The 24,047-nt window shown below is 41.8% G+C and overlaps 1 protein-coding gene across 1 annotated transcript in view; it reads left to right on the top strand.

The window, feature by feature from the left end:
* FGF18 (fibroblast growth factor 18) overlaps window positions 1-23,896 on the top strand; it is a 622,141-nt gene extending 598,245 nt beyond the window's left edge. The window contains exon 4 of the mRNA XM_073649281.1: window positions 18,656-23,896. Within this exon, the coding sequence (XP_073505382.1) occupies window positions 18,656-18,940 (285 nt within the window). The 3' untranslated portion in view covers window positions 18,941-23,896. The remainder of the gene's footprint in view (window positions 1-18,655) is intronic.
* The last annotated feature ends 151 nt before the right edge of the window (window positions 23,897-24,047 follow it).

The following is a 24,047-nucleotide window of genomic DNA, read 5'->3' as shown; positions in this document are numbered from 1 at the left end:
TCATGTGACCAGCAAAATAGAAAAAACCTAACAGGAGAGTTCTAACAGTACCCCCTCTTCTATGAGGATCCTCCGGATCCCCTAGGCCCAGGCTTATCAGGAAACCTCTTGTGAAACGCTCTGACAAGTCTGGAAGCAGAAACATCATCCGCCCTCACCCATGAGTTATCCTCGGGACCGAAACCCTTCCAAGCGACGACATACTGCAAACTCCCCCTATACCGTCTAGAATTAAGGATGCGGGAAATTTCATATTCCCCGTTCTCCACCACTGGAGGAACAGTGGCAGTGGCGTCTCTATCTGATACATCAGCTTTTTTCAATAGAGAAACATGAAACACCGGATTAATCTTCCAGGAGGTAGGAACCTCCAACCAAACAGCAGATTGGTTAACTACCTGAAGCACCTTAAAAGGCCCTACAAACTTGGGACCCAATTTTTTAGAAGGAATCCTCAACCGCAGATTCTTAGAGGACAACTAAACCATGTCACCAACCGTAAACAAAACCTCTTGACGTTTCCTGTCAAAGTACCTCTTAGATTTTTTGTTAGCCTCCTGAAGATTACCACGCTCATCCGTCCAAACTCTCTCCAAATCACCGGAAAAACTCTCCTCCTCAGGCAGAGCCGATACCAATTTGGAGAATGACCCAAAAGACGGATGTCTCCCAGAACAACAAAAAAAAGGCGAACACCCAGCAGAAGAGGGTGTATGGTTGTTAAGAGCAAATTCAGCAAGCGGCAGAAACTCAGACCACCCCTCTTGATTGTCTGCCACAAAACAACGCAAGAACTGCTCAACATCCTGATTCTTCCTTTCTGTCTGGCCATTAGACTCAGGATGATATCCAGATGAAAACGACAAATGAACTCCCAACCTGTCACAAAAGGCACGCCAAAAACGAGCCACGAACTGAGGTCCCCTATCAGAAACAATGTCAGTAGAAACACCATGAAGTCTGACAATTTCCTTGACAAAGGCCTTAGCGAGTGTCTTAGCGCAGGGCAGTTTGATGAAGGAAACCAAGTGACACATCTTGCTAAAACGGTCCACGACCACCCAGATGACCGTGAAACCCTCAGAGGAGGGAATGTCAGTAATAAAGTCCATAGCCAGATGTGTCCAAGGTGCACTAGGAACCTCCAGAGGGTAAAGCAACCCCGCAGCAGGAGTATGAGAAGACTTAGATCTAGCACACACAGTACATTGACGCACCCACTTAATGACTTCCTTCTGCCATCCAGGCCACCAAAAACTGCGACCCACAAGTCTCTTGGTCTCAGAAATTCCTGGATGACCTGCCAACCGAGACTCATGACACTCAACAAACAAATCTCTCCTAAAGGTCCTAGGCACAAACAACCTCCCATGGGGAGTGTTAGATGGAGCATTCTCCTGTGCTTTAAGAATCTTATCTTCCAAAACGGAGTCCAATGCGGCAATCACAACACCTTCTTGTAAAATGCTCTCCTCCTCCTCAGCACCGACCATGGGAGAAAAGCTGCGAGACAACTCATCAGCTTTAACATTCTTGGTACCCGGGATGTAAGTAACGGAAAAATTAAACCGCGAAAAAAAAAGTGCCCACCTAGCCTGACGGGCATTCAAGCGCTTGGCAGCATCAAGATATATCAGATTTTTATGATCAGTGAAAACCTGAATGGGAAATTCAGCACCTTCCAAGAGATGACGCCAGTGTTCAAATGCAAGTTTAATAGCCAGCAATTCCCGATTACCAATATCGTAATTAAGTTCAGTCTCAGAAAAAAAAATTTTAAAAAAGGCACAGGGATGTACTCCATCCTTGTTTTCCTGAGACAACACCGCACCGACCCCCACACAAGAAGCATCAACCTCAACCAAAAACGGCTTAGTCACATCAGGCTGCATAAGGATGGGGGCAGAGCTGAACCTCTCCTTTCGAAACACAAACGCTTCAATGGCCTCAGTAGTCCACTGAACCGTATTAGCACCTTTCCTGGAGAGATCGGTCAGTGGTTTAACAATAATAGAAAATGTTTTAATGAATTTTCTGTAATAATTGGCGAAACCCAAAAACCTCTGTATCGATTTCAAACCAATAGGCCTAGGCCATTCCTGCACAGCTTGAACTTTCAATGGGTCCATCTCAAAGCCCTCGCTGGAGATAATGTAGCCCAAAAAACTAATTCTCTGTACAGTGAACTCACATTTCTCTAGCTTAGCAAAAAGCGAATTGTTAATTAATAACTGTAATACCTCACGTACGCTCCGCCAATGAGACTCCAGATCAGGCGAATAAATCAAAATGTCATCCAAATACACAACCACATTTTTGCCGATCAAAGGTCTAAGGATGTCATTAATAAGATTCTGAAAAAATGCTGGTGCATTGGTAAGACCAAAAGGCATAACCAGATTCTCAAAATGACCCACAGGAGTGTTAAAAGCAGTCTTCCATTCATCACCCTCCTTCATGCGCAACAAATTGTATGCCCCCCGGAGATCAATTTTAGAGAACCACTTGGCCCCCACTAACTGGTTAAACAAATCAGGAATCAATGGCAGTGGGTAGGGATTACGTGCAGTAATTTTATTTATCTCGCGAAAGTCCAGACAAGGACGTAAACCGCCGTCCTTTTTTTTAACAAAAAAAAATCCAACAGCCACAGGTGACTTAGAGGGTCTGATATGACCGGCGGCCAAGCTCGTCTGTATGTATTCCTCCAAAGATTAAATAAACGACTTTTAGGAAGAGTCGTTCCAGGGACAAATTCAATGGTACAATCATAGTCTCTATGGGGAGGCAAAATTTGCGACTCCTCCTTAGAAAAACTTTCCAAAAATCCTGAATAGGTACAGGTAATTCCCCTTTATCCACAGCAGCAATGCGCCCGTTACAACACTTGTCATAACACTTAGGGCTCCAGGACTTAATTTCATTAGTAGACCTATCCAGTACAGGATTGTGCAATTTTAACCAGGGTAACCCCAAAATTACTGGAGAAGGCAAATTATTTAATACTACCAAATCCAAATTTTCTTGGTGAATACCATTAATAGTGAGGGGAAATTCATAAACCTTGTGAGTAACACATTTCAAGGGAGAGCCATCGACAGAAACCACGGCAATAGGGGATGACAAAGGTTCGGTTTTAATTTAAGTTTTTCCAAGAATCCACCATCAATCACATTCAGAGTAGAACCACAATCCACAAATACCCGAAATTCAATTAATTCTTCCTGAGCTGCAGTGGTAGCAGAAAGAAATACCCCCTTAGTGTTTAAACAGGCTATACGGGCGTAACTGACCTTTTTTTTTTTTCTTTGTTCATACGAAGCACACAGTTCTTAATGAAATGGTCAGATTTTCCGCAATAAAAGCACAAACCTTCAGAAAACCTGCGGTCTTTTTCCTGAGAGCGGGGTGACATCGCCCCAATCTCCATCGGCTCTCCAATGTCAGTACAGACCCTCTCAAGACTAGGAGCTGACATGGCAAAGGATTTACTCATTAACCCTTGCACGCAGTCTCCTGTCCACCCGTATAGCTAATTGCATTGCCTCCTGCAAGTTTCCAGGTGTAGGATAAGGAATAAGCAGATCCTTAACCCTTTCACCTAGCCCAGCAAGAAACAAACTTTTCAGAGCTGAATCATTCCACCCCACCTGAGAAGACCACCGACGGAAGTGAGTACAATAATTTTGTACATTACCTGATCCCTGCCTCAAAAGTCTCAATTCCATCTTAGCTGATGAGACACGATCAGGATCATCATACAACAACCCCAAAGCAGAAAAAAAACTATCCACTGATCTAAAGCACGGATCACTAGGTTGGAGAGAAAAGGCCCATCCCTGAGGTTCTTTGCGCAAAAGTGACATTATGAACCCTATGCGCTGTGATTCATCACCAGAGGATCTGGGTCTCAAACGAAAATACAATAAACAAGCATTTTTAAAGGAAAAAAAATCTTGTTGTTCACCAAAAAATAAATCAGGCAATCGTACCTTTGGCTCCACACAATGCGCTCCAGAACAGCTACTCACATGTTGTTGGAGCTCGGCCACCTCCAGAGAGAGTCCCTGCAGGCATTGAGCCAAATCCTGAACCGACACCATGATGGAAACTGGAGGTCTTTCCTTAGAGATATTTTTGGGCTGGACTTACTGTTATGATAGGCTACAAGCACTAAGGAAAGACAGGAGATCTGTCCCTACAATAGAACTAAGCTAGATCCCTACGATGTAATGGGGAACCTGATCCTGCGATCAGACCCGCTAAAGTCCTCAGCTAGTCTGAACGAAGACCTATAGATGTGAGGGAGGGATCCCTACAAGAACTAGGGACTGGGAGAAAGATGGACACCTCCTAGCAGAAATTGTAGCAGTAAAAAGACAAACAAACAACATAGAACATAAAGGTCAAAAGACCTAGCTAAACTGACTGAGAAAGGTTACAAAACACCTGGCTAGCTTAAGAGTAGAAATTACAATGAAGTCCAGCATGGCCAGAAGGGCGGAGCAGGATTAAATAGGCAAAAAAGATCATGTGACCAGCAAAATAGAAAAAACCTAACAGGAGAGTTCTAACAGGAGGGGTGCAAGAGTGTTAAAAGGGAGGCCACAGAACAGGAGGTTGCAGTAGTCGAGGCGGGAGATGATGAGGTCATGCATTACTGATTTTGCAGATTATGATTTGAGGAATGTGCGGCTCCAGGAGATTTTTTTTACTTGGAGTCAGCATATTCCTCAACATTCCAGCCTTTACATAGTAATTTTCCTCCTGCTGAAGTCCTAGATTCCTCTTTCATTGCCCCCATAAAGTATTATGCAAACAAAAGTGCCCCCCCAAACACAGTATGATACCCCCATGGTAAATTCATCCACATGCACAGTATAATGACCCTACTGTACCCCACCTCAACTCCCAAGGCAAAGTATGGTGACCCCAACACAGTATGATCCCCCAACTGTGACCCCTACACAGCCCTCCATGCAGTATAATGGGCCTACATACAGTATATGTATGGCCCCCACACCTCACCATACTGTATAATGGCCCGCACTAATCCTCCAAACAGTATAATCACCCCCACACAGTATGAAGGACCCCACACAAACCTTTACACTGTATAATTGCTTGCATACAGTACAATTGACTCCTACATATTATAATGGCCCCACATAGCATTCCATATAGTATAATGCACTCCCTATAATCCTCCATATAGTAGAATGCACTCCCCATAGTCCTCCATATAGTACAATGCACTCCCCATAATCCTCCATATAGTATAATGCACCCCCCATAATCCTACATATAGTATAATGCACTCCCCATAATCCTCCATATAGTGTAATGCACCCCCCATAATCCTACATATAGTATAATGCACTCATCATAATCCTCTATATAGTATAATGTACCTCCCATAATCCCACATATAGTATAATGCACTCCCCATAATCCTCCATATAGTATAATGCACCTCTCATAATCCTCCATATAGTATAATGCACCCCCATTATCCTACATATAGTATAATGCACTCCCCATAATCCTCCATATAGTATAATGCACCCCCCATAATCCTACATATAGTATAATGCACATCCCATAATCCTCCATATAGTATAATGCACTCCCCATAATCCTACATAAAGTATAATGCACTCCACATAATCCCCCATATAATATAATGCACCCCCTATAATCCTCCATATAGTATAACGCACACCACATTGTCCTCCATAGAATATAATGCACTCCCCATGGTCCTCCACGCTATATAATGCGTGCACAATGGTCCTCCATACAGTATAATTCACCCCATGGTCCTCCACACAGTATAATGTGCCCACCATGGTCCTCCACACAGTATAATGTGCCCACTATGGTCCTCCATACAGCATAATGCACCCCCATGGTCCTCTATACAGTATAATGCACCCCCGTGGTCCTCCATGCAGTATAATGCACCCTCAGGGTTCTCCATGCAGTATAATGCAACCCCGTGGTCCTCCATACAGTATACTGCACTCCCCATAGTTCTCCATGCAGTATAATGCACTCCATGGTTCTCCATGCAGTATAATGCAGCCTCATGGTCCTCCATGTAGTATAATGCACTCCCCATGGTCCTCCATGCAGTATAATGCACCCCCATGGTCCTCCATGTAGTATAACGCACTCCCCATGGTCCTCCATGCAGTATAATGCACCCCCATGGTCCTCCATGCAGTACAATGCACCCCCATGGTCCTCCATGTAGCATAATGCACTCCCCATGGTCCTCCATGCAGTACAATGCACCCCCATGGTTCTCCATGCAGTATAATGCACCCCCATGGTCCTCCATGCATTATAATGCACTCCCCATGGTCCTCCATGCAGTATAATGCACCCCCATGGTTCTCCATGCAGTATAATGCACCCCATAGTCTTCCATGCAGCATAATGCAACCCCCATGGTCCTCAAAACAGTATAATGCACTCCTCATACTGTATTATGGCCACCGGTCACTGATTTAAAAAAATATATACACTACTTACCTCTCCTGGTTCCAACCAATGCTCCGGTCCCCTCAGCATGCAGTGTGAAGCGCCGGACATCTCAGAGCAACGAGCATCCTGTAATGACATCATACGTCGATTAAGAATGATGGGTATTGAATCGTCTTCTGACGCTCCCTCCTCCATCATCATTGCTCTCATTGCCCCCCCCCCCCCTCTGGCCATCAGCACGAACAATGATGATGGAGGAGGGAACATCACAAGACATTTCCATTCCCATCATTCTATGCGGGCGAGCGGCTGGGCAGTGCGGGTGCTAATGGGCGGAAGCAGAGGCCAGTGCGGTGCGGCTCACGGGTCCCATAGCAGTGGCGTGGCCTGCCGCTATTGGTGGCACACCACTGCATATATACACACACATACATACACTACCGTTCAAAAGTTTGGGGTCATTTAAAAATTTCATTATTTATTTATTCATTAAATTAATCAGAAATACACTCTGTACATTGTTAATGTGGTAAATGACTATTCTAGCTGCAAACGTCTTGTTTTTATTGCAATCTACATAGGTGTATAGAGGTCCATTTCCAACAACCACCACTCCAGTGTTTTAATGGTACATTGTGTTTGCTAACTGTGTAAGAAGGCTAATGGATGTTTAGAAAACCCTAGAAAACCCTTGCACAAGTATGTTAGCCCAGCTGAAAACAGTTTGGCTGATTTGAGAAGCTATTAAATTGACCTTCCTTTGAGCTAGTTGAGAATCTGGAGCATTACATTTGTTTGTTCTATGAAACTTTCAAAATGGTCAGAAAAAGAGAACTTTCATGTGAAACTTGACAGTCTATTCTTGTTCTTAGAAATTAAGGCTATTCCATGCAAGAAGTTGCCAAGAAACTGAAGATTTCCTACAACAGTGTGTACTACTCCCTTCAGAGGAGAGCACAAACAGGCTCTAACCAGAGTAGAAAGAGAAGTGGGAGGCCCCGCTGCACAACTGAGCAACAAGACAAGTATATTAGAGTCTCTAGTTTGAGAAATCGACGCCTCACAGCTCCTCAACTGGCAGCTTCATTAAATAGTACATGCAAAACGCCAGTGTCAACGTCTACAGTGAAGAGGAGACTCCGGGATGCTGGCCTTCAGGGCAAAGAAAAAGCCATATCTGAGACTGGCTAATAAAAGGAAAAGATTAATATGGGCAAAAGAACACAGACATTGGACAGAGGAAGATTGGAAAAAAGTTTTATGGACAGACTAATCAAAGTTTGAGGTGTTTGTATCACACAGAAGAACATTTGTGAGACGCAGAACAACTGAAAAGATGCTGGAAGAGTGCCTGGCGCCATCTGTCAAGCATGGTGGAGGTAATGTGATAGTCTGGGGTTGCTTTGGTGCTGGTAAAGTGGGAGATTTGTATAAGGTAAATGGGATTTTGAATAAGGAAGGCTATCACTCCATTTTGCAACGCCATGCCATACCCTGTGGACAGCGCTTGATTGGAGCCAATTTCATCCTATAACAGGACAATGACCCAAAGCACACCTCCAAATTATGCATGAACTATTTAGGGAAGAAGCAGGCAGCTGGTATTCTATCTGTAATGGAGTGGCCAGTGCAGTCAGCAGATCTCAAACCCATTGAGCTGTTGTGAGAGCAGCTTGACCGTATGGTACGCAAAAAGTGCCCATCAAGCCAATCCAACTTGTGGAGGAGCTTCAGGAAGCATGGGGTGAAATTTCTCAAGATAACCTCAGCAAATTACCAGAATGCCAAAGGTCTGCAATGCTGTAATTGTTGCAAAGGAAGCATTCTTTGACGAAAGCAAAGTTTGAAGGAGAAAATTATTCTTTCTAATAAAAATCATTTTGCAACTCATGTATATATACAGTACAGACCAAAAGTTTGGACACACCTTCTCATTTAAAGATTTTTCTGTATTTTCATGACTTTGAAAATTGTACATTAACACTGAAGGCATCAAAACTATGAATTAACACATGTGGAATTATATACTTAACAAAAAAGTGTGAAACAACTGAAAATATGTCTTATATTCTAGGTTCTTCAAAGTAGCCACCTTTTGCTTTGATGACTGTTTTGCACACTCTTGGCATTCTCTTGATGAGCTTCAAGAGGTAGTCACCGGAAATGGTCTTCCAACAATCTTGAAGGAGTTCCCAGAGATGCTTAGCACTTGTTGGCCCTTTTGCCTTCACTCTGCGGTCCAGCTCACCCCAAACCATCTCGATTGAGTTCAGGTCTGGTGACTGTGGAGGCCAGGTCATCTGGTGTACTCCCCATCACTCTCCTTCTTGGTCAAATAGCCCTTACACAGCCAGGAGGTGTGTTTGGGGTCACTGTCCTGTTGAAAAATAAATGTCTTGCACCCACTGTGAAATTTGGTGGAGGATCAGTGATGGTCTGGGGATGCTTCAGCAAGGCTGGAATTGGGCAGGTTAATCTTTGCGAAAGAGGTATGAATCAAGCCGCATACAAGGTTTTCCTTGAAAAAAAACTTGCTTCCTTCTGCTCAGGCAATGTTCCCCAACTCTGAGGACTGTTTTTTCCAGCAGGACAATGCCCCATGCCACACAGCTAGGTCAATCAATGTGTGGATGAAAGAGCACCACATCAAGACCCTGTCATGGCCAGCCTAATCTCCAGACCTGAACCCCATTGAAAACCTCTGGAATGTAATCAAGAGGAAGATGGATAGTCACGTGCCATCAAGCAAAGAAGAACTGCTTAAATTTTTGTGCCAGGAGTGGAATGAGGTCACCCAAAAGCAGTGTGAAAGACTGGTGGAAAGCATGCCAAGACTCATGAAAGCTGTGATTAAAAATCATAGTTATTCCACCAAATATTGATTTCTGAACTCTTCCTGAGTTAAAACATGAGTATTGTTGTTTTTAAATGAATAAGAACTCATTTTCTTTGCATTATTTGAGGTTTGAAAGCACTGTTTCTTTTTTATTATTTTAGGAGATATGTTGTCAGTAGTATATAGAATAAAACAACAATATTTCAACCACTAGGGGCAGCACTGGCAGGTAGCATAGTTAGGGAAAGCCCGAAGTCAATACATAGGAGAAGCAGTATAATCTTGTAGGATTTAGCAGGTTACATAATCAGGGAAAGCCAGGAGTCGATACACAGGAGAAGCAGCATAATCTTGTAGGAAGGAGCAGGTGAAGGAAGAGCTTGAGTAAAGGCTGGGAGCTCAATAATCTCACAAGGACTGAGGTGCCAGGCCTGTACAATCATGAACTCACATGATTAAGCTAATCCGGAACAACATAGGTACTAGAGTCCAGTTTAGCCAGGAACTGTCCAGCTAGCAGAATAGCTCAGAGGGAAGAGCTGCCGCCAGGTGTACAAGAGCTGCTGGGCTTGAGTCCTGACAGTGATGCTGAAACAAGGCCACATTTGTGCATAGAAATATTTGGTGCTGGTCATTTTTTTGGCCAGGCAGGAGTCCACATTTGAAAATCTTAATTCTTTCTGCTAATAGCGTGCTACAGAAAGCAGGCCACATTTCAGCTTTTAATTGTTTTGCGCCAATATTGTGATGAATTCAGGAGTCCACATTGCAAAATATAAATTCTTTGTGCTACTAGCGTGCTGCAGAAAACAGGCCACATTCCAGCATATAAATATTTTGTGCAACTAGTTTGGCTTCAGCCAGGAGTTCACATTTCAAAATCTAAATTTTTTTTGCGTATAGCGTGCTCCAGCCACACTATCTCAGCAAATAAATACTGATTGGTAATTTAGTGACAGGTGACTGATAGGTCTGGACCTAGGTTTGTGAAACAGCTGGTTAAAAGAAGGGAAAGGTACATTCAAAGGTACAAAGGCAAAAATTCCAATAATTTGGCTACTACATGCATGGGAATCTCATTGCGCTAAAATGGAGATTAGCGGGCCTCGCCAACCACATCTACCCCATCAACCACATCTGCTGCTTCTTCCGCCTTCGTCACCATGGCAAGTGTTCTCCAACTGGTCTCCGGCCACAGTAGCTCCACCTGCTACAGTTGGGGTGAGTGACAGCCCGTCAGCTGTTACGGAAGTGGACATGCTTGCTGTTTCTGCTTCACGGAGCACACCACATCTTTCTCAATCCACCATAACATCTCAGCCGGCACATCACTCACAGTCCAGCAGTTTGTCATGTTCACCCTACTCTACCTTCTCTCAGCATCTCTAAGAAAGCTCTGCCTGCACTACACCAGCATGTTGCAGACAACATCACCCTTTCCTTGAAAAAATCTATGTCTGCCAGCATGCATTTCACCACAGACATCTGAATGGGCAAGCATGGCCAGGAGCATTACATCTCGCTGACTGGGCACTGGGTCACTCTGGTGGCTGTGGGGGCAAGTGGGGAAGAAGCTGCTCCACAATTCTTTGAATCTCCAAGGCTTGCGGAACAAACCTCTGTATCTAGCACTCCCTCCACTGCTTCTGCCTCCTCCAAGGCCTCCACCTGTGCCCTCAATCTGTGCCTTAATGAGACACGCATTCCAACAGTGCAGAGAGAATCCCCCCACCTCTGTACTGCAGATGTGCCTAATATGCCTTATAGATCGCATTCACACAGCTGAAGAGTTGTGGACAGCTATCCAGGCCAAGTTTGAGCAATGGCTGTCTCCACTGAACCTGGAGCCAGGGAAGGCCGTGTGCAATAACGGTGCGAACCTACGCCGGGGTAATCTCACACACGTGCCTTGCATGGCTTCTCAACCTGGTGGTACAGCAATTTCTCACTCACTATAACGGCCTAGATGCGCTGCTGCAGAAAGCACAGTCTCTGTGTGCTCACTTCCGCCATTCATACCACGTGGGTACCACGCTACAAAGGTCTCTCAGAACGTGTCTTCAGCGCTGCTGGTGGTGTCCTGACGGATAAGCGCATCCTGTTGTCCCCTTAAAGTGTAGACCGCCTAACTTTCAAATCATGGATCTCCAAAGACTTTTGTACCCCAATCGCAGACTGTGCAGACTAGGCGATGGTGTAGTTTTTAGTGTGCTGTATTGATCTTGTGTTATTGCAATCTTTGACACCTTTGTCATTGCTTCTGTGCCTGATGTTGCTACTGCTGCTGATGTTATCAATAATTTTTTGAAATGTGGAGACTCGTGGTTGGGTCTCCATCTGTTGTGTTTCTTGTAGTGGAAGGGTTGTCAGTGCCCCATTATACTAATTCTTTCTCTGGTGAAATTGATGCCACTTTAGTGGTGTATAGCAATAATTTTTTGAAATGTGGAGACGCATGGTTGGTCTCTCCTTCTTGTATGTTGCCTGTAGCAGTTGGGCTCCCAGACTGGCAGGCCTGCACTTACTTTCAGTCAACTACCTGTGTTACTATCCTTACATTTTTCTACCAATAGTAGTCTATGAAACTTATGTTTGTGCCACCTGAGTGTGTCTGAGCAGAAAAGCAGCTTGAGTTGTTGCATGACGTATCAGGACTCCCAAGACAGCAGGCCTACACTGATCCCTCACCCACCTCATTTTAATTTGAAGTTAAATTCAAAGCTGTAAATGCTGGCCCAGACCCTAATACCTCATGCATGGCCCATGGCTGACTGCTGTGCCATTATAAAATTCCGACTGTGGGTCAATTGATGCCACTTTTTCTGGTGTCTGCCCCTAATTTTATCTGTTTTGGCAGATTTTGGGTCCCTTTGAAGGTATTGCCTATGCGTTTGGTTTTGCCTCCCATTGAATTCAATGGGTTTCGATATGTTCGTCGAACTGTTCAACGAACTGTTGGGCGGACATCAGGAAATTTGTCTATCAAAACCGAATCAAACCTTGAAAGGTTCGCTCATCTCTACCCAGAACCCTCTCACATAAGGTCACATATACAATATCATCAAATAATATCCATATAGAGTTACAAGCAGATGGAAAAAAAATCCTTATTCAATAGATAGAATAACCTCCAATGTCATAAGATGGAAGACATAGAGCCCCTTATAATGTGAAATACATATGACCAATATCAAGTAAAACATATGGATAATTACAGGAGGAAGAGGTGCATAGTACTTGGGGGTAAGAAAGAAGGAAGGAGATTAGTCAAGAGATAAACCTTGTATGGACCCCAGTAACTAGAGTCAATACTGAAACCATGTGAAAGACATGGCTAATGACAACTTACAGGCACCTATGAAAATGGGGAATAACCATGAAGGAGCGCTGCCAAAAGCAACAGGGATGTCAGTAGGAGATGCCCCATATGTATCGCTGTAGAATACAGCTTCATCATTTTTCTATGGTGTACAATAAAAAATATATTCTTTTATCAGCATTTAGGTGTGCTCATCGCTTATGTATGTTCTTTCCCCTCTCCCTTTAAATCTGCAGGTAAATGACATTAAAATGCTGCCTAGCCACCTTACTGAAGGTGCAGCTACCCAGAGAAAACTAAATGTAATGCTTCCCGGAATCTCTCTCTTCCAGTCAGAGTGGCACGCACAGAGCGACTACACATTACACTCTGAGTTGAGGTTGTAAATACACCCCTGCACTTTGATTGACAGTGCACTTTGCAAAGATGTCATTCAAAGTGCTTGGGCGTACTTATAGCCTCCGCTCACAGTATACTGAGCGATGCCTGTAACCATTCCGTGCACGCCCCTATGGTTGGAAGTGAGCTATTCTTTCAGAGAGGTGGCTAGGCAGCATTTTAACACTATCTACCTGCAGATTTATCCTATATCTGCAGGTAAATGATACTGTTGCGCATGGCAAGCTCCTTTTAATCTATCTGCAGCCAGCCGCATCATCCGACCCTACCCGAATTGGCTGCCAGACATCTCTGGTGGTGGAAAAACACCCAGAAAAATTAAAAGATCTGGTGCTGAAATGTATTATTCTGGTCCTTCTTTCCCCTAACATCCTCTGTTGGAATGAGAGTCAGGAGATCCATCATGTACATTACAATAATACTGGTTGAACCCGCTGATTTTGGTGGCACTGGACAACCACCTAAGGTTCTGTTTACATGTCCGTTCAGTCATTCCCTTTGTTTTAGAAACAAATGATCTGTTGCATCAGATATACAAAGAGAAGCGGTTAGGCCCCATTGAATATTATTGAAGTCTCTGTAATGTCCTTTTTTATAATGAAATAAAAAGTTTTGCCTGCAGGACTTTTCCTTCCATTTAAAAAAAGGACACCAAATGGACACTAGTGTTATATAGACAGTTGGCATAAAAAGTCTACACAGCTTTTCGGCATGTAAAAATATGAAATCAAAAAGAATAATTTCAGAACTTTTTCCACTTTTAATGTCACCTATAATCTGTATTATTCAATTTAAAAAGAAAATTAAATCTTTTCAGTTGGAAAAAGAAAAATAAAGAACTAAAATAATGTGGTTTTATAAATATGCACACCCTTAAGCTTTGTTGAAGTACCTTTGAATTTATGACAACATGCACGACGAATAAGCCTCCTTACCGTGCCAGAGCCGGTATGTCACTCTCCACAAGGAGAAACGTTACCCCTTAGACCTCAGTCCAGAGCCTCTCACCTAGCCAAATCAGTTCTCATACTTTGTACTGGCGAGGGCCAACAGCCTGAAACACCGTGTCTGCAAATTGAGATTCTGATTTGGCTTTTATCCAAAGTCATATTGCACGACTCGTTAAAGGGTTGATTGTGACTTGTAGGATTGCTGCTTTCAATAGGTGGCGCTATAGAGTTCAAGTCCTCTTTTTCTCTGAAGAGGCAATTTGCATATAGTCTTTTCTGTGGGAGTCTATCAGCATGGCACATCCGGAATTGTCATTCTTTGCCCATTCTTACTTGCAGTAGCCCTCCAAACCTGTCAGATTATGAGGCCATCTCCTGCGTACAGTGCCCTCTTCAGGTCACCCACTGATTTTCAGTTGGATTCAGGTCTGTGCTCTGGCTGGGCCATCCTAAAACTTTGATCTTCTTCTGCCGAAGTCATTCAATTGTTGAGTTAGAGATTGAGAGCTTAGCTTGTTGTGCTGAAAGGTAAAATTCCTCATCGTCTTCAACTTTTTAGCAGAGGCCTGAAGGTTTTGTTGCAAAATTGACTGATATTTGGAACTGTTTATTATTCCCTCAACCTTGACTAAAGCCCCAGTTTCAGCTGCTGAAAAACAGCCCCAAAGTATAATGATGCCTATATGATTAATTGTGGCTATGGTGTTGTTCTTTTTGCAGTTTGCAGTGTTGGCTTTGCACAAATGATACCCAAAAAGTCCAACTTTGGTCTCATCAGACCATAATATGATTTTCCACATGCTTTTGGTAGACTTGATGTAGATTTTGGCAAAATATAGCCAGACTTGGATGTTCTTCTTTATAAGAAAATGCTTCAGTCTTGTCACCCTACCCCACAAGCCAGACATATGAAGAATACGGATGATTATTGTCACATGCATTACACAACCAAGTAATTTCTAGAATTTGTAACATCCCTGGTGGCGTGCTGGCATGGCTTACCACCTCCCACCATGCAAGACCGCCATCTTACCTATCAGTCCAGGCTGCACACTTTGCTCCAGTACCTTCTGTGTGCATGTCTCTTGTCTGATTGCTATGGGCGGCGGCGCGGTTACTGCCTGATTCTTATAGTTACTGTGTGCGCACTCCTAATGCGTCCCCAGCCTATTGCTGTGAGTCACTGGATACTTAAACCCCCTCCACCCAGTAGGAGGTACCTGAGCAACACTTTCTTTCAGTGTGTTCTGTGCAACTGAGTTGCCAGGTTCTGTCCTGTATCTTGTCTGTTTCCGCCACCCTGGGGGCTGAATACCCAGGCCTGTTACCTGTATCTGTGACTTCTAGTCTGCTCCGCCACCCTGGGGGCTGTATACTCAGGCCCGTTATTTCTTTCTGTGACTTCTAATCTGTTCCACCACTCTGGGGGTTGTATACCCAGGCCTGTTACCTGTATCTGTGACTTCTAATCTGTTTCCGCCACCCTGGGGGCTGAGTTCCCAGACTCGTTCCTGTATCTTGTTCCTGGTTCAGTTCCTGTCTGAACTGTGTCCTAGTCTGTTACCTATTTTGTCTCTATGTCCAAACCTTCCCTTTTCCTGCAGTGTCTGAACCTGCACCTAACTCCAACTCGTTGTCTCTGTACTTCTGTTTGTGAGTTTTGTGTCCACTCGCTACTTCATTGCAAGTACCCTGTGTGTATCTGGTTCTGCTTGTCCACCGCACCTGCGGTTTCTCTCTGCTCTGTTTGTCCACCGCATCTGCGGTTTTGCTCTGCTCTGCTTGTCCACCGCATCTGCGGTTTCGCTCTGCTCTGCTTGTTCACCGCACCTGTGGTTTCACTCTGCTCTGCTTGTTCACCGCACCTGCGGTTTCGCTCTGCTCTGCTTGTTCACCGCACCTGCGGTTTCGCTCTGCTCTGCTTGTTCACCGCACCTACGGTTTCGCTATGCTCTGCTTGCCCACCACACCGCGGTTTCGCTCTGTTTTTTTATTCATACTTACATGGGAGTTGTGACTGTCACAACTCCACCAGATTATCGTTAATCTAGCACTTACTCACTCTCCCTCCATAGGGTATCACCCTATTGTGCACTCTGTTCCCCACATCTAGATATCTAGATTTCTTCTCTACCCCACAGGCTAGACATATGAAGAATATGGGAGATTGTTGTAATATTCAGTACATAATCAGTACTTACCAGACATTACTGCAGCTCCTTTAATGTTGCTGGAGGCCTCTTGACAGTCTCCAGGACCAATTTACTTCTTGTCTTTTCATCAATTTTTCAAGGACGTCCAGTTCAGAGGGTTTCTTTGTTGTGCCAAATTGAGCCCACTTCTTGATGACCGTCTTCATAGTGTTTCATGATATTTCTATTTATTGACAAATAAGTAATTATATCAATCCAAGCATCAGTGATTATGTCCAAAGTGGATAGCGGGGCCAGAAGATACCTCTGCATTTTTGTTATCCTTGCATCCTAGAAACATTTGACCTTGAAAACTTTTTGTGATACAATTAACATAATTTACCTATAGAGCTACAACCTCTGTACAAAGTAATCTATTGAATGGCATGAAATCTTCAGATGCCGCTCAGTATTGCTGCCAAAAGTGTAGCCCAGGACTATTATGCCTGAAAGTGGCGCTCGTGGACTTGTGCCACATGGCTGGCCTACCTAGGAAGTGGCTTAGCTAAGAGTCTACCTGGTGTTAACTGGAGCTCCTGATGGTGGAGACAGATTGGGTTGCAGATAGCTGCTTAGCTATGCCCCTTCCTAGGCCAGCCCTCTGGGACAGTGAGTCCACAAATCCACATGCGCCACCTTTGGGCGTAATAGTTTACTTGGTCGCAGGCCCCGCTGATCTCTGAAGCCGGGTGTACACTTCCCAACTTCAGAGGCGTGCAACCGGCTTCACAGACGCATTGACGCTGCCGAAATGAGCAGTGCGCATACGCTAGATTTGCATGGGCTGGAGATGAGGCCGGCTCATGCAAATTATGTTATCACGTCCACAAGGGCATGATGACATAGAAAGAGGACTGATTAGTCTGTGGCAACTAACGCCCCATCGACTAGACAAAGCCCTCATTAGCATAGGTAATGGGAATATTATAAATTCTTTTGTAAAGCATTTATTTTACTAAATTATGTTATACAGGGCTGGTTAGGCAGGGAGTTTAATCATACATAGGTGAATGCTGCTTGGTTGGAGGGCATGGGGGCCTGTCAGCTTCCCTTTAAAATTCAAATTCATGCTGACAGGTCCTCTTTAAGCATGTGAAGCCTGTGTTAGAGCAGGAGAATGAGCTTTGATACGTTCCGTATTCTGCTGGAGTCTGATCAGTGGTGCATTCTCCCTTATGGCCTGCAGTGTGGTATTCGTTTACAGACCGTCTGTATAGAGCTTGTGTCTGTCCAACATATAAGATGGGGTGTGGCTTACTATTGAGGCCTCATTCACACGTTCATGATTAAACATATAAGTGAAAAAATGGTACCGGTGTCAGCAGTGTTGTGCATCAGTTTGTCCGTTGTTACCATCAGTGTGTCCATTGTTACCATCAGTGTGTCATCAGCATGTCATCCATGTGTCCATTGTTACCATCAGTGTCATCAGTGTGTCATCCGTGTGGCCATTGTTACCATCAGTGTGTCATCTGTGTGTCATCCGTGTGTCCGTTGTTATCATCAGTGTGTCAGCGTGTCATCCATGTGTCCATTGTTACCATCAGTGTGTCATCCATGTGTCTGTTGTTACCATCAGTGTGTCAGCGTGTCATCCATGTGTCCATTGTTACCATCAGTGTCATCAGCGTGTCATCCATGTGTCCATTGTTACCATCAGTGTCATCAGTGTGTCGGTTTATATCATCAGTGTGTCATCAGTGTGTCATCAGTGTGCCATCCGTGTGCCCGTTGTTACCATCAGTGTTTTTCACGGATAGATAAATAAATGACAAAGCTTCTCCTATACTTTGCAATGTTAAACATGTGCAGCGCACAGAGTATACACTGATGCCATCCGTGTGCTGTATGTGGTTTTCACAGTTCCATAGACTTCTATTTGCCCTTTTGTCATTTGTGCTGTCTGAAAAAACCGGACATGTCTCTGTGTGTTTTGCACAGACACACGATCAATGAAATAAAGCCGGACATGTCACCAGCACTATTAATTATAATAGATATGTGTTGCATCGGTGAAAAAAATGGATACAACATGTACATGTAACACAGACATCTGAATGAAGCTTCAAAGTGATTATACAACACATTTTTAACAAGGGGTATAACAAGTAAAGCTAAAGTCAGCATAGCATGCCACTGTTTTTCTGTGATTGCGGGGCACATTGCATGTGGGTTGGCATGGTTTATGTGCCAAGGTTGCTTTTTTCTCCCAGTCCAGCTCTGATTCCATCCATCAGAATTGGGAGGCTTTGGCAGCAAGCCCATGGGTTGCCACTTCTATTCTATCCCATGACAGTCACAGAACTGGTGGACACAATTTGTTTAAGCTGATTACTGTAAGGCGCATGATATGTATACACAACCCCGGTGTGCTATTGCTGTGCTTTTTGTGTTACATAGGAGGCACTAGTTATTTTTTGTATTGATTCTTGACAAGTTTTTTTTTTTTTTCTCTTTTTGTATTTTACAGCCAGATGGAAGAAGCAAAGAATGTGTCTTTATTGAAAAAGTGCTAGAAAATAATTATACAGCTTTGATGTCAGCAAAATATTCCGGCTGGTATGTTGGTTTTACCAAAAAGGGAAGGCCTCGAAAAGGACCAAAAACTAGAGAAACTCAGCAAGACGTGCATTTTTTGAAGAGGTACCTAAAGGGAGTGGTGCAGCTACAGAGGCCTTTTAAATACACGACAGTAACTAAAAGGACTAAAAGAATACGACCTACAAAGTCAGGTGAAAGGCGAAAACTAAAATAAGAAAATGAGCTTCTTTAATAAAATCTTCCCAGTTTGAATCTAGCGCTGACAACTTTGCAAAAAAGTCCAATCAAAAGGAACAATAACACTGCTCTCCTAATGTGGTTTTATTTCTGCACTAGATTTGTGCTAAAGGCATTTTATTAAGCGCTCATTATCATTTTCAAGATTACTGCGCCAGAGGAATATTTTTACAATGTTGAAAAAATGAGGAAAAGCTTTATTTTTGTACTTTGTATTTGCAAATATTTTCAGGAATGCTGGAAGACTTCACGTAACTTGAAAATACTTTTGTTCCATGTTAACCGACGCAGGTGCTCTTTCTCAATGAGTAGCTTCTGAGCAGGTAACCAGAAAAACTGCACTAAACAAGTGTTTTTTTTTTCCCAAAATAAGATTAACTACATGCAATAACATATTTGTTATCTGCTGCAACTATAACAAAACACTTATGTGAGCACAATCATTCAGTTTCTTTGGAATTCCCAATACAGTTTTTCCTGTTAATGACATAAGGTGTCACAGTTGCGTGATCCTGCACTAGCCTCACTTTTAAAAAAAAAATGCTGCTAATATGACAGATGACTCCATCATCAGACAGAACGCTTTTACAAGCCATGTCTACATGTGGTGTTTCAATATACATACTGAGATGTGAATTATACTTTTTTAGATGAACATTTTAGAGGTTACTTTTGACACATGTACATTTTAACATGTATTTTGGTTTTCAGATATAGTTTTACTGGGAAAATTTGCACTGTTTAAAAATCGCTGCATCTTTTCCGTCTATGGTATGTATTGTATATAGCTATTTATTGCACTTCTGTATATAATAGTTCAATAAACTATGTAATAACCCCTAAATATTCAGGGCATATTTAAACAAAAAAAGAAACAGAATGCTACAAAATGTTGTTGTTAAACAATTTATTATTAATAATTCTACTAAGGTGTTAAGCCCCATCATGCATTATATTTAAAGTGAAGCTCTACCTTTGATTAAGCTTAGCTATATTGCCAGAAGATGTCAAATCTAGCATGTTGGGGACATTTACATTGCATTTGATACTTTTGTTCATTACATAACGTTGTCCAAGACTAGAGAAAAAAGTAGTACCAGACGCCGTTCACAGATATGAGCTTTGCAGTTGCTAGAAAACGTCAGACTCTTTTTTTCTAAGCTTGGACAGTCCTTTTAGCACATGAGCCCTTTGCCAGGCAATTTTCATTTTTAGATTTTCATTTCTCCCTCCCATACCATTTTTATTTTTCCATCGGTACAATCATATGAGGGCCTGGGGTTTTTTTGCAGAATGAGTAGTAATTTTGAATAACACCAGCCATTTTACCATAGAATGCAGTGAAAGGGGGGAAAAAGTTCCAAATGGGGTGACATGATGAAATAAATGCAATTCCATTATTGTTTTTTGGGTAAAAATGACTAGGAAACATGACCCGGTCAGTACAATTATGGCAATACCAAACTTCCATAGATTTTTTTATATTTAAATAGTGGAAAAAAAATCAGAAGTTTGTAAAACAAAATGTGTTAGTGCCATCATTTTCTGAGACCTGTAAGGTTTTTATTTTTCCATCAATAAAGCTGTGTGAGGGCTTGTTTTTTTTTGACGGTTTGAATGATACCAATTTTGGGTACATAAGACGCTTTCATCGGTTTCTATTACATTTTTTTAGGGAAGTCTGGTGACCGGTCATTTTCTTTTTCTTTACAGCATTTACTATATGGTTTAATTAATTTTACATTTTGATAGACCATACTTTGATGGATCAGATATGTTTATTTTATTTTAATTTATTTATTTTTTTCAATTCTTTATTTTTAATAGGGGGAATATGAGGGGGGGATTCCATTTTTTTTTTAATTTTTAATTTTTTATATATAAACTATTAAAAAATGTATTTCATTTTTTATCTGCGATTGTCTGATCGCTTACACAATAATACTGTGGTATTAAAGTATAAAGAGACAATTGTAATCTCCTATGAAGCTCCGCCTGTAGCCGAGCTTTACAGGGGTAACAAGATAGCATTGATGTTGGCCTTAAGAAGGACCCCAGCTGCCATGGTAACCCATTGTTGATACGTGATCACATTACAGTGGGCTAATGGTAGCCCATGCATGCAGACATTGACAACAACATCTAAATAGTTAACAGCAGCTATTGTTAGAACCTGACGTCGGCTGTGTTACACAGCCGGCATTTATGGCATGTGGAAGGAGCTTTGCTCCTGAAGCTATGAACTTTCAGATGCAGTTACCTTACTTACTTGTCATTGATTTTCAGGAAGCAAGTTTTAACTATACTGAACATAGTGTAGTAAATTGTCATTTAATTTGACATGCAATAAGATGTAATTATGTTACACTTGATGGCTATATAGCTAATTGTCAAATGCAGAGTTTTACACAAACTGAATATTAACTGGAAACCTATTTGTAACAAAAAAGAGAAATAAGCATGTATGTAATTATACATAAGAAAGCACCTAGCAATCATAAATGGTTTATGTTTTGTGTGAATAGATATAGTGACGTCAATACATGTACAAATGTATTCAATCATAGCATTTTGCACACTTGCAGGCTTTGCAAATCAAATGTGCATGATCTAACATGACAACTGTTATTATTTTTTATTTATATTTATTATATACAATATATTTCAAATATTTTACATGGAATAGGGCTCATCCAATACTTACATCCTCATTTCTGGCTGTGTGCCCATGATGAGTCTTTGGTGAGTTATTGATGTTGCATTTGTTTACGGTGTCAAAAACGCAACATCTTAGGTTACGTTCCCACGATGAGCTTTTTGGTAAGTTTAGTTTTTGATGTTGCAAATTTTCTGCACTATTTCTGCACCCATGAAGTAAAATAGGTTACATGGATTTTTTCAAAAGTACGCAGCGTAAAAAAATCACCGAAACCTCATTGTGGGAACGTAGAATGAGTTCCAGGGAAGTGGATGGGATTTATAGAAATCTCATGCCCACTTTGTTTTTTCAGCGCAAACTGAGCTGCGGTGTGCGTTTCAAAACCGCTACATGTCAATTTCTTCTGTGAGAACGCTGGGGTTTACGTGAAGGTTTTTCCCATAGAATTGCTTTAGATGCAGAAAATCCACAGGTAAAAAATGCACGTGCGTTTTTAGTGCTTTTCCACTGTGGAAACGCATTAAAAATGCATGTGATGCGCATATAACTATGTCAATAAAGTATTGTCAAAGTTAAATACCAGGAAGCATCAAAAACAAAGCAGATTTATTAAAAAAAAATACATACCAAAGAGATACAAAAAGACAATAAAAACGCATGTAAAAAAATGTAAGTAACATAAATTACTTAATAGGTGCGGAAAATCTGCAACATCAAAAATTCACCATCATGGGAACGTAGCCACAAAGTGGGTCTTGTCTGTCCTAGAAACCCTCTTGCGCTGAATTAAGCAAATACTAGTCAAGCGGGATTCACCCTGACATTTACACATATAGGGAAAGCCTTATGAATAACAAACATACGTGCATTTAAATACATATCAATAAATGTAATTATATCGCTAAGCTATGAAAAAATTCTACGGAACCCCATTGCATTAGTAAAAACTGGAGGCAGGCTAAATGCTTTTTGAGACATCGATCCTAAAAAGAAAGTGATTACCATCCTACACGCTCAGAGCCATCACCCGATACACGCTATATAGGCTATCCCGGTTGTGGAATTCACATAAGCTGAATGCAATTCCAGCAGTGAGGATAGTTACAAACAGGAGGTCGAACAAATACACTAAAGGTTAAAAAATAAGGGTTATAAAAACTGGACAATAGATAGAGCAAAAAAGATTGTTGAAGACAAACCGCGCTTCAAAATTCAGTGCTATTCCAATCTTACTGATAACACACAAGCATGTCACCATTAACATTGGAATTATAGTTATTATATTATTATTATATTTCAGCAAGCAACCAATTTTCCAATATCAAAAAATTATTTCATAGAAACCTGACAATTTTAGAGGAAGATCCCAATATTACACCCATTCACAAAAAAGGTTGTAGGGTGGTTTCAAAACACGCACCCACATTAGGTTTGGTATTAGCACCGAGCTATTTAAATAATAGATAATCCAGAAATAATTGCAGTTGGTTAACTAGCAAAGGATTTTATAAGTGTGGCATAAAATGCACTACATGTGAATTAAAATATGTAGGTAGCACCACACGTCAACTCAAAACCCATATCAGAGAACATTTGCACGACATAGACAATAATCATGCGACCAGAAATATGTCACAAGCGTCCAGACATTTTATCTAGAAACATAATTGCAGCAATTCTTCCATAATAATATGCCATAGAAAAAAACAAAAAACGAGGACTTGGCATGGAAAAAAATATTAAGAAATAGAGAAGCTTGGTGGATCTTCAAATTAAATAAAAGAATTCCACATTGCCTGAACCTACAGAAAGACATCATGCTGCATTATTAAATATACACTATTTATAGATGCAAAAAAATAATAAACTCTACTGAATAGTAATAAATTAATAGAAAAAACAGCTATCTACCATTTTAGATATTTTTGTGCATTACTATACAAATATATATGTGCCCCAGTTCTCATTAGCATGGTTGTGACTATGGGCCTCCAATTAAGAGTTAATATAAGCTATCACAATCATATTAACCCCATTATCATCATCAATCATCACGCCTTCAGAGTTTACATGTTAGGGGTTAACCACCCTGTCATTAGTTCACATCCACAAAGTTTATGCGCACTACTGGTCAACCATTAGACATCAAGATAAGAAGAAATAACATAAGCTGCCAGTGGTCAATTGTCCTGTACTAATTCGCACAAATCAGCATGAGCGTCACTTACAGGCTGTTATCAAGCATTGAAACACAAGAACTGACACTAGGCCTTGTAATCACTTTCTTTTAAGGATCGATGTGTCAATAAGCATTCAGCCTGCCTATAATTACACTTATTGATATGTACTTAAATATATATACAGGAGCTTCTCACTAAATTAGAATATCATCAAAAAGTTAATTTATTTCAGTTCTTCAATACAA

This window comes from Phyllobates terribilis, unplaced genomic scaffold (assembly GCF_046119375.1).
Source record: "Phyllobates terribilis strain yellow unplaced genomic scaffold, ASM4611937v1 Scaffold_10__3_contigs__length_209671492, whole genome shotgun sequence".
Classification (NCBI taxonomy): domain Eukaryota; kingdom Metazoa; phylum Chordata; class Amphibia; order Anura; family Dendrobatidae; genus Phyllobates; species Phyllobates terribilis.
The sequence above is the reverse complement of the archived record's forward strand: the minus strand, read 5'-3'. Positions and strand labels throughout refer to the sequence as shown.